The 12,319-nt window shown below is 38.0% G+C and overlaps 1 protein-coding gene across 3 annotated transcripts in view; it reads right to left on the bottom strand.

Annotated features, from left to right (window-relative positions):
• Nucleotides 1-12,319, bottom strand: part of MAP3K20 (mitogen-activated protein kinase kinase kinase 20) — a 165,371-nt gene that overhangs the window by 86,518 nt on the left and 66,534 nt on the right. For all 3 annotated transcript variants that reach the window (XM_034654751.1, XM_034654750.1, XM_011228925.3), the window contains exon 3: nt 5,503-5,590. In XM_034654751.1, coding sequence (XP_034510642.1) covers nt 5,503-5,590 — 88 coding nt within the window. The remainder of the gene's footprint in view (nt 1-5,502; nt 5,591-12,319) is intronic.

The following is a 12,319-nucleotide window of genomic DNA, read 5'->3' as shown; positions in this document are numbered from 1 at the left end:
AAAGGCTTATCAAGTCACCCATATGAGTGAGAAACAAAAAGGAGGAGGCAACAAAACTTACACAGACAGAATAATTACTTCTGGACCTATGAACTCTCAATTGCAACTGTGGGAAGTGCATGAAAACAAGTCTTCTAAAGATCACTTAAAAAAGCATTACAATTATGGTTACACATATGCCCTATGGGACTAAATATCCAACAATCCTAATGTTATGCCATTGGGTACTTGAAGCTTGAGATGGATATCCAGAGATACCTCATAGAGAAATCCAAAACCTACTGTATTTTGAACATCTTAGACTACAGTGAAGATGCTTTCGTAATACTGTGATTTATATTATGAAATATGTGTCTGTCTTCTTCCTGTTTCTGAAACAAAGCTCCTAAAACCGATGGAATTTTCTAAGCAATAAGAGTAACGGGAGCATCTTTTGTTATAATATTTGGTCTTTGTCCTTGGTTCCTCAAGTAGCTCCAGAGCCATCAAGATGAAAGGAGTGTCTTGTTATTCATAACAAGCCCCTTTCAACCATATCTGAGTTTATGTTAATGAAATGGCTTTTGGAAAGCCCCTAAGGATGGGAGCTATTCTCCAGGAGAACCAGCAACTGTGATTAGAATCTCCCCCCCACACACATACGCCTTTGGGGAGGGGAGAGGGCTGGAGGTTGAAAATCACCAACCACCAGTGCGTAATCAATGTGCCTATGTAATAAAACATATACAAATCCAAAAGAATGGGGTTCAGAGAGCTTCAAGATTTGTGCTGGGAGGGCTCACCCCAAACTCCAAAGGGACAGAAACCCCTGCACTCAGGACCCTTCCGGACTTCACCCTATGTTGTTTCATCATCTGATAGCCTTTAATATCCTTTGCAATATATCAGTAATCTAGTAAGTAAGCTGTTTTCCTGAGTTCTGTGAGCTGCTCCAGTATGATCAAATCCAAAGAAAGCATAGGGGGAACATGCTATTTACAGCCAGTAGTCAGAAGTACAGGTGACAACCAGAACTCAAAACCGGCATCTGCTGTGGGGGGGAGGGCACTCTTGTGGGACTGAATCCCAACCTGTGGTATCTGGCGCTATCTCCAGGTAGATGACGTTAGAAGTGAATTAAACCGCAGAATACCCAGATGTGTCACAGAATCACTTGGTGCGGGAAAACTACCACACACTTGGCCAGAAGTGCCCGAAGTGAAGGACTGGGAGCAGAGGAGACACACAGCACGGTGTTTTCCCATTAGAGATGTACTCTGAAAACCATGTTAAAATCATTTACAAATGGATTCAGATAATGAAAAAAAACACGGATATAGAAGATACATTATGAAATGAAATTGCTTCATGAATGGGAGGGTGCAAGAAAGGCAGTACTATTATACTATTTCATATAAAACAGGATCCTTAAATATGTTGGCAGGTAAACCATTTTAAAAGGGCATATAATTCTTTCATCCTTTTGGTCTTCTCATTGGAAATTAAGGACCCACCTTATTTATACACACATGATTATATGCTTTACAAACCACTTCACTTCTCCCTAGAACAGTTTATTGGACTTTGGTATAAAGTATTTGTTTTAATTCTTTTAAAAAAGGGTCATTAAGAACCATATTAAGGAAACATTTCCTTTTGATTTCTAAGTTAATTTTCCCCTTTTAGTTTTATGGCAACCATAGCTGGTTTTGAAAAATGTAAACATATATTCAGTCTTGTTGAAATAAATACCATTATCACAAAATCTCTTTATAATAAAATATTACCAAGCAAGCTTTGTTTGGATTATAACTAAGAGTACAAATGAATTTAGGTAAAAGTCTGGAATTTGTTATAACAAGACGTGAGATTTATTTCTAATTGGCTAATAAGAAAAGACCAACACAATATCAAAACATGCAAATTAGATGTGTCTGAGACTGAAATAAATCAAGATTGAGTTCAAGGAAATGAGATCAGGCACTTAAAAATTAATGTTTTCCATGTTGAGTTTTAATGAGGATTTGGGCCTGTCAAAGAATCATACAGTACTAGTATCCTCTCTCAGAGTAGTGATAAGAGGTCATGTAGAATCAGTTAACAAATTTAAGAGGTTGACAGCAGCCCTAGAGCACAAAGATGGAATTCCCCAGGCCTCTGAGACCCTCAACCACCTTCCTCTGGAGTCCTGGGAGTCCGGACCCAGTCTGCCTCCAGATACTTTGTGTACCATTCCTCTCCAAACTGGCTCCAAGAGAAGGACTTGACCCAGTGTCTAACAACCCCTACCTTCCTTCCCAGGAGTTATCTCACCATTACACTCCCAGCCATTAAGTATTTGTGTAAATACTTGTTAAGGAAAAAAAAAAGATAAACGAATGGGAGTAGTACAGAATTTAAGAGGTTTCCAAAGGTAAAAGAAAATTTGACCCATTATCGTATTGTTGCTTTTGGAGTCTGAGGTTCTAGTCACTCCATTTCTTTGTAGATCTAGGGGAAAGATGCTCACTTGCCCTCCAAGGGAAATAAGTGGCAGCTGCCTCTTGGACTCTTCCTTGGGTCCCCTGTAAGCAGGTTTCTAAATCTGTGATGAAAAGTTTTGGCACACATGCATGCACAGGTGCACACACACGCATAAACACTCCCACCCAGAAATCATCTATTCTAGTCCCCTCATCGGCATAGGAGAAAACGGAGACACAGATCATCAGAGACCCATCTATGCAGCTTTGGCAGAATCATGACAAGACTCATCTCCCAATCCCCATACCAGTGACATTCCATTCCAACACTCTGATAAATCATTCTTTCAAGTCCTCTGAGTGCCAACAGCTGCTTGCTGCAACAGCCTTTTCTATTAACAAACTCAAGTGTAATAGATTCAAGCCATTCAAGTTTTCCCCCTCAGAGCCCCAACAACTGAGGAAGACGACAGAGTTCAAATGAGGGGGGGCCAGCTAAGCTGGGTGATCAAGGTCTCTGTGCCTGTCTCTCTTTTCCCTCTTAACCTCCCCATATTAAGACTTATTTGTGTTCATTTCAAGAGACAGAAGAAGTGCTATCAGCCCCAGCCCATCTGAGCTCCCAAACAAGGCTCAGTGGGCAAATGGACTGCTTCCACCCATGCACAGAACAGTTTGATGCCCAAGCTACAGGCGGTTATTTGAAGAGTTCAGATATTTCTTCAGTAGATACTTGTAAACATACAAATAAAATTAGTATCTCTAGAAGCAAAACTAATCTTATCAGATTAATACATTTTAAAACACCAAAACTTGGTTAAAGTGTCTTTAATAATCGACCTCACAGGTCAATAAAGGAGCTATAAATACATAATTTACTATTACCGCACAGTTGCGAAACTCGTGTGGTTTTAAAGAAATGTGTAGTGTTAACAGTTGCTTATTCCTGGCTCTACAGGGAAACAGGTATAGATCTAAAAAGAACTAATCAATTATAACCAAAGATTTGGGGTAGGATAGGTATGAGCAGGGAATGCTAGCGAGGTGCATTAAACAGAGGACTGGCTAGTTAAACTTACTCCTTGGATCCTTTCTTCCTCTCTTGGATGAGAAGACCGGGTTGAGTATGCTGGCTAACAATGAATGTGTTTCATATCCTCCTGGGACTCAGAATAAACTCTTGGAAAGAGGAATTCACACCATGACTTAGGTCCCTTTTTTTATTCCTCATCCTCACCTCAAGAAACTACAAAACTTCATGAATAGTCCCTTGAGTTCATTAAAGCTAAAGTCTTCCACTCAAAAGTGTTAAATTAGGTCAAGGGTACAAAACTAGAAGCCCAGTTTCTCGTCTCTTTGGAGCACCACACTTTCATCTTCAAGAAAAGAATAACTTAAGCCACAAACAAGCATCAGAAAACCGGATTCAGAAGCGCTTGGGTGGCTCAGTCCGTTAAGTGTCTGCCTTTCGCTCAGGTCATGAGCCCAGGATTCTCGGATCGAGCCCCACATCAGGCTCCCTGCTCAGCGGGGAGCCTGCTTCTCCCTCTCTCTCTGCTCCTTCCCCCACTCCTGCTCTAGCTAATAAATAAATAAAATCTTTAAAAAAAAAAAAAAGAAAACTGGATTCAGATTTTTAAGGTAAACCTAACTAGTAAAAAGTAAATACGATGGACTAGGAAAGGGGGAGCAATATGGTAACGGGGTCAGAGACAGGATTTAACTTTAAATCAGAAATACGACTTAAAAGATTAAATGTGGTTTACACCCTAACAATATAACCGATTCTTAGGTATTCAGGTTAATAGGAAATGTACAGATTCGAAATTGAAAGCTGACACATTACCCCCTTTTAGGCGTCAATCTAAACATAGCTGAATGGGGATAAAATTCCCTCCATGTAAGAACTTAGGTAAAAATGCTGTTTATCAGAGTAAAAGCTTGTCAAACTGCCTGCTGCTCGAAGGTGGAAATAACAGCAACCACGTTCCTATGAGGGTAAGAACCAGTGTGCTCAGCCTTCTGGAACCTTGCCCATATATAAGAGGAGCTTCTGCGTAAAATCAACCTGAGAAATTTATTCTAGTGGTTCTACCACTAGCTGGATGACCCTGGGAAAGGTGCTTAAGTTAGAGTTTTAGTTTCTTCTTTATAAAAATTACTTATAGAAATTATTTAACCTATCTCATGGGGTCATTGTAAGCATTAGAAGAAATCATTTATAAAGAGTACCTAACCGAAAGCCCTTTACTGAGGATGTTTTGTTGTTACTCTTTGTAAAGACAATCCAAGTTGTTAACACTACAGCAGAAGAAGACGGGTTCATCTTTTAAGCTTTTCTTGTTTGTTTCGTTTTAATCAAGGAATTGTCACAATAAAGAACCTGACCAAAGTTATTTATTATACAATTGTACGTTATACTCACTGTGAACCCAAAGCTGCTCACTGTATTGTACAAATACGAGCACAAAGTATTAAAAATACGAGTCTTTGTTTTTATAGGGCAAAATTTTCTGTGTGCTCCTATTTGGAAAGGGTTTTCCCATCAGTCATAAGCTGCTGCTCCAAGTTTGATAATTTAGATCAAGGTCATTACCAACCCAGATGACCAAACCTGAAAAATACTGTTCTCATGTCAGAGACCTTGAAGAAAGAAGGCTCTAATGGGATTAAAATACCTTGCAAAGAATTACAATATGAACAGCTCAAGAAATCTTAATTTGTAAAAGGTCACAAGAGTTACAAAAAACATCACTCATTTCAGCTAATTAAATGAAATTTTAGTTAAACGGCACCTTTAAATATTGGTATTGCAGCTGCGAGTGCATTTAAATAGCATTTACGCAGATATAATTAGCACAATTAAACATGGGTAGAAGTGGAAACACCATTCTTAATTATATTGATATAATCAGTTTTATTAATGCTTTATAGCAACAAAAGTGACATCTGACAGTAGCACACAATTCATGACTGAACCTAATATTAAGCGTTTTAGCATATTAAGGAATCTAAAGCTAGGTAATTGGGGAAAGAAAGAAGTCAAATAACGCGTGCCTACCTGTGACGATGCCATAGTTGGGAGGTTCGAGAATTACTCCATAAAACTGGATGATGTTTCTGTGACTGAGGACGCTGAGTATTTCTGCCTGTAGGAAAATCAAATACAGAGTTACATAAGATTTCACATTTATAAAAGTCTCATAAAATAGGTGTCCCACTCAATCTCCTTTTACATACGTCCACAAAGATGGATCTGTGCTCGCCAAGTACGTGATGCTGACAGAACTCTGTCTTTAGCAGCCTTCTTAAAGGCGAAGAATTTCAGCGGAAGCTTTCTGACAATTTAAAAAGGAAATGGGGTGGAAGGGGCAGCCGCAGGGGCGCGTCGTGGCAAGGCCGCAGGACAGCGAGCGCAGGACAGCGAGCGCAGGACGGGGGCGGTGAGGCTGGAGGCCATATCCGTTTACAGAAAAGCCCTCCTCTTAATAGTCGAATATGTTTTTTCTGCATCGTGTCTCTTGTGGGGGACTTAACACTGAACTTCTGCTGGTTGGATGAATAGTCATGACAATATGAACAGAGGATTTCTTAACTATTACTGAAACAGGTTCAGGTAACACCCATTTATCTTATTTATCGAACCACTCAAAATATATTCTTGCTCTTGTACTGCATGCAGCAAGGCCCTGGGAAGGATGTAAGGGTGGGTTCCTGACCTTCAGGAGTGATTTGGGGAGGAGGGAAGCCATACTTTACATTTGAAATGTATTAAATACCAGAAAATTCTATTGCAGAGTGACATCATAAAAAAATATTAAACTTGATTTTTTAAATGAAAAAACAGACACTGCAGCATGTAACTTCTAATGTCTGTAAGGACATTCTCTAACTAAATCACATGTACTTACTACTTTCGTGGAAATAAAATATGGCAAATCAGGAATTACAATTAGATACAAAATCACTTAGGTACAAAAAAAATTAATATTTTTAAATGAAAAGCATGTTATTGGCAGTAAATAAATAGAAGACTTATAATTCCCTATTCCAGAAAGGGTAGTCATCAAGAAGGTAAGCAATTAAGGAAAACGAACTGGCCTTGGTTAGAAAGGGGACTCCCCTTTGGGAATCTCCAAAATGTAAATTAGTATTATTTGTTACAAATTTTTTGTCACAGGATAAGAATTGAGATTTCATTAAAAACACTGTGAAACTTGTTTTTAAGGTGGTATAACTAGGTACAAAACAGGTTTAAGGGTCGGCATGGGGTCAATATGGAATCAAAAGAAAGGAAAATTACTGACTGAATGAGACATTTATCAATGTTAATGTTTTTCTTTTAGTGATACAGGCGCTGAAGGGGGCTATCAAAACACTTCTCTCACATTCCCTGAGTGCCTACTGTGTGCAGAGGTTCTAGGTTCACCAAATGACCTTCTTCCCATAGTTTAGTTTTCTAAGTAGAAAGAAAATGCATTAATTGAGCAAGACAGTTATTCATCCGGATGGCAATTCTATTCTTATTAAGAAATAACAAATGGGGCGCCTGGGTGGCTCACTCGTTAAGCACCTGCCTTCAGCTCAGGGCATGATCCTGGCGTTCTGGGATCAAGCCCCGTATCAGGCTCCTCCGCTAGGAGTCTGCTTCTTCCTCTCCCACTCCCCCTGCTTGTGTTCCCTCTCTCACTGGCTGTCTCGCTCTCTGTCAAATAAATAAATAAATAAAATCTTAAAAAAAAAAAAAAAAAGAACAAATGAGCTTTGTCCTTAAAACAGAGTTCATGTGAGGACACCTGGGTGGCTCAGTCAGTTAAGCATCTGCCTTCAGCTCGGGTCATGATCCTGGGGGTCCTGGGATTGAGCCCCAAGTAGGGCTACCCGCTCGGTGGGGAGTCTGCTTTTCCAAACTCTGCCCCTCACACCTCTTGTGCTCTCTCACGCGCTCTCTCTTGCTCGCTCTCTAGTAAATCAATAAAATCTTAAAAAAAAAAAAAAACCAGTTAATGTGAAGTTTGGAAAACATAAGCCCCCCTGTTTTTAAGGCAGATCAACTCTTTGTGAGTAAAGTATTAGAATTCAGTGCAAGTAAAGCACTAATGTCTGGACTGGCATTTATCAAAATAGGGAAGTGTTATCCTTTGGTATGTTTTGGTGTATTCTTTGGGGTATCTAAATTCTGTGACCATTAAAAATGCTTATATGAAGGGGTGCCTAGCTGGCTCAGTTCATAGAACATGTGACTCTTGATCTCAGGGTTATAAGCTCCAGCCCCATGTTGGGTGTAGAACTTACTTGAAAAACAAACAAAAAAAAAGAATATTCTAAATCTTTGGATGACCATTTTATAATTCAGCACCACATGGGCTTTTCAATATTCCAGCTAAATTTCATGTTTACATTTAAGATACTGCCACGTGACACCTTGGAGAGACAGAATTTATCTTTCAAGTGCTGGTAAACATACGCAGATGTTAAAATAACAACCATTATCTTGTGTCCCATTGTTATGCTCATTTAAAATTTTTTTACAGTTTGGAAAAACTAAATTCTTGTGGTATAATTTGTAAGTAAAAGACATTTTCACAGAATAAGACTTTAGGTTCTAATTTAACAAACTAAGAATTTGATTTAACATTATAAAAACAACATAGTACTATAGAGTGCTGTCCTAGTTCCATGGAAATGGTCTTATAATAAGCAGAGAGAGACTAAATAAGTGGTATTTGCAATAAAGGAAGATCAAGTCATATCATGATGTACCGACTCAAGCGAGCTCCAGTAGAAATACCTGTGGGATTAACAAGTGCCTGAAACCTGTGCTGTAGCAATCAGGACCTGGCAGCAAGCGGATGTACTCTCTAGACTCGCCTTTATAGGCACCCGCTTGCCAACAGTTCGTTAGTGCAACTATTATAGTAACAAAAAGCTTTTCTTTACATTGTTGTTTTCCAGATTCATATTTTGGAATACTCTAGCAAATAGACTGCCCATCAGAATAATGGATTAGTGGTTTAAAAAGTTCACTGTTATAAAGGAAACATAACTAATGATGAAGACTAAATATAATGATCCATTGTGCCCCAAAAAATATCTTTTACGCTATCAACATCAACAAAAGCCATTTATTTTCAGTAAATGTAATTTGATGAAAATTGTTCATTTTAGTTATGTTGACTTTATACTTTTATTTTACAAGAGCTATAAGCATAAGGAGTGCTGGGGTGCCTGGTTGGCTCAGTCAGGAGAGCAAGGGACTCTTGATCTCGGGGTTGTGAGTTTGTGCCCCATGCTGGGTGTAGAGATTACTTAAAAATAAAATCTTAGAAAAAAAACACATAAGTAGTTCTTAGTTTTATGTTGTCTATCCTTAAGCTACACCGAAATAATAATTTTAATCAACATTAGAAATACAGATGACTTAATATTTCTATATAAAGAATCTATATATTTCTCAGTTTGCAAAATGCCATTCTAGGAACTCAAACAGAGATGTGTATGCCAGTGCTCTGTGCAGCATTATGCACAATAACCAAAAGGTGGAAGCAACCCGAGTGTTATCAACTGATGGGCACATAAACAAAATGGGACATAAAAATACAATGGAATATCAATTTAGCTATAAAAAGAGATTAAGTTCTGATACATGTTACAATACAGATGAACCTTGAAAACATTATGTTAAGTGAATAAGCCAGATACAAAATGACAAATATTCCATGACCCTTCTTTTATAACGTTTCTTGAACTGTCAAACTCAGAGATAAAGAATGCAGGTTAGAGCTTACAGCCGTGCTGGAGGAGGAGGGAATGGGGAGCTGCTGCTTAATGTGCAGAGTTTCTGTTTGGAGTGATGGAAAAAATTTGGAAAAAAATTTGGATGTACAACACTGTGAATGCAATTAATGCCACCAGATTGTACACTTAAATATGGTTAAAATGGCAAATTTCAGGCTATATATATTTTACCACAATAAAAAATGTTTAAAAAAATGCAGTCAGAATGGCTAAAATTAACAAGTCAGAAAACAACAAATTTTGTCAAGGATGTGGAGAAAGGGGAACCCTCCTACACTGTTGGTGGGAATGTAAGTTGGTACAGCCACTTTGGAAAACAGTGTGGAGGTTCCTCAAAAAGTTAAAAATAGAGCTACCCTATGACCTAGCAATTGCACTACTAGGGATTTACCCCAAAGATACAAATGTAGTGATCCGAAGAGGCACCTGCACCCCAATGTTCATAGCAGCAATGTCCACAATACCGAACTATGGAAAGAGCCCAGATGTCCATCAACAGATGAATGGATAAAGATGTGATATACACATACACACACACACACACACACACACACACACACACACACACTGGAAAACTACTCAGCCATCCAAAAAAAGAAATCTTGCCATTTGCAATGACATAGATGGAACTAGAGGGTATTACACTAAGTGAAATAAATCAGAGAAAGAAAATTATCATATGATTTCACTTGTATGTGGAATTTAAGAAACAAAACAGAGGAGCATATCAGAGAGGGTGACAAACCAGAAGAGACGCTTAACCATAGGAAACAAAATGAGGGTTGCTGGAAGGAAGAGGGGTTGGGGGGATGGGGTGATGGACATTAAGGAGGGCACATGATGTAACGAGTACTGGGTGTTATATGCAACTGATGAATCAGTGAACTCTACCTCTCAAACTAATAGCACACTATATGTTAATTAACTGAATTTAAATAAAATAAAATTTAAAATAGGAGAGCTCACAAAAATTTTTTAAAAAGCTATTCTAGACTTTTGTAGAGATGATCATATTCCCTCTCTATATATTTATATACACATACATATATACACATAATAATCATCTCAAAGTCACAGAACTCAAGGTCTAATATCCTTGGGTAAATAAGTACTCTTCCAGATTAGGATTTAAGGAAGAAAAGTCTGTGACAGACTATAGCAATTTTAACTCTGGCTCAAAGATTCTCCATAAAGGGTCCCAATCTGATATAGAAGCGAGGTAACCACAGTCCATCCATAAAAATGTCCTTGTCAGAGTACAAAAATGTCTACCCAGATACTGCGTTTGCAGTAAGACATGCGACTGCTCCTACTGTTTCCAGCCCGGGTGGTTCCTTCCTCTCTCCCTTCCCGCTACCCTCCCTTCCTACTTCTTTGATTACAGGCATTTCAGTGAACAGATCAAGGGGGAGGAGGTATTTTGTTAGCTTTATTTTATCTAGCCTTTCTATATGTTTATATGGACCGATGAGCCATTAGCTCAGTTTGTCATGTTTTCAGAAGTCAACCAGCATACAGATTCCAAATGGCCAATTCTGATTAAAAGAAGTTAAATATTATAATTTAAATTAAACTAAATTTAACTAAATATCATAATTTAAATTAATTTAAGGGAATTTAAGTTTTAATCCTCTTCCTTCAAAGTATTTGCAATAGTCTTAAAAGATGATTTTAGATCAATTAGTATCTTCATCTTTAGAACAATCCCTTTCCCTCAATTGAAAACTTATTTTCTCTTCTGGCAAAATTGCCTTTTTGAAAAAACTGAGATATAACTGACACATAACATTATATTAGTTTCAGATGTAAAACGTGATGATTCAATATTTATACATACTGCAAACTAATTGCCACACTAAGTCGTTAACATCCATCACCACACATAGTGACAAGTTCTTTTCTCTTGTGATGAGAATTTTAAGACCTACTGCTTCAGCAACTTTCGACTATATAATACAGTCTTATTAACTGTAGCCACTATGCTGTATGTTACATCTCCATGACTTATTCTATAACTAAAAGTTTTTCAACCTAATCCCAAATTTAAATTTAATATTGGAGAGCTGCCATAAAATCCTTACAGATTCTGTTTTTAAGGCTTGTTTTACATTTTTTACATTCCACTGATATAGTCTATATGCATTTATATGATAAATATATATGTATATTTTTTTAAGTAGGCTCCATGCTGGGCATGGAGCCCAACGTGGGGCTTGAACTCACAACCCGGAGATCAAGACCTGACCTTAGATCAAGAGTTGGATGCTTAACCAACTGAGCCACCCAAGTGCCCCTGTGATAAATAGTTAATGAAAGTGAGTTCACTTCCTTTTTAAAAGAAACTAAAGATACTGACAGCACTCTATTGATCTACAGACAACACAAAAGAAATAGTTTCTGAAGACACATCATTAGGCTGGCCGGCTCTATTTACATCTTCTCCTAGGGACAGGCTTTTCTCCCAGGTTGTCAACAGCTATTATCCTCCACATGACAGCAGGATTGTGTCCTTCTGCCTGTGATGTGATACTGCCAACAAAGACAGTAGGTATAATAAAATCCAAGGTACACGTCTATTGTCCACGATGTCAACTGCTCCTTCTTGCCCTCTGGTGCACGTGACATTAAAGCATTCCAGGGACCCTGATCTCTGAGGTCCTCACCAATTCTAGGATTCTCTGACTCCATCGGAGTATGATAATAAAAAAAAAGAAGTGGCTCATTCAACCATTCAAAGGAAGTAGTGTCCTTCACACTGTGCATTCAAGGTCAAAGGTGTTCTCCAAAGACAGCTCTGTCTCCAAAATACCAATATGACCCAGGATCAGTATATTCCCTCAAAGTTTAATAAGATAGCAAATGATCCCACGCTTTTTTAAAGTAGAAATTATATATGTAAGAGAAACTGAAATAAAATATTAAATATGGTCATCTCTAGGTAGCAGAATCATTAATTATTTTAAATTTGTATGTATTTCTAAAATTCTTCACAATAAACCTATATATATATATTTTAAAAGATTTATTTATTTGGGAGGGAGGTTAAGATGGCGGAGGAGTAGGGGACCCCTTTTTCAGCC

The sequence above is a fragment of the Ailuropoda melanoleuca genome, chromosome 2, assembly GCF_002007445.2.
Source record: "Ailuropoda melanoleuca isolate Jingjing chromosome 2, ASM200744v2, whole genome shotgun sequence".
In the NCBI taxonomy this organism is placed as follows: Eukaryota; Metazoa; Chordata; class Mammalia; order Carnivora; family Ursidae; genus Ailuropoda; species Ailuropoda melanoleuca.
The sequence above is the reverse complement of the archived record's forward strand: the minus strand, read 5'-3'. Positions and strand labels throughout refer to the sequence as shown.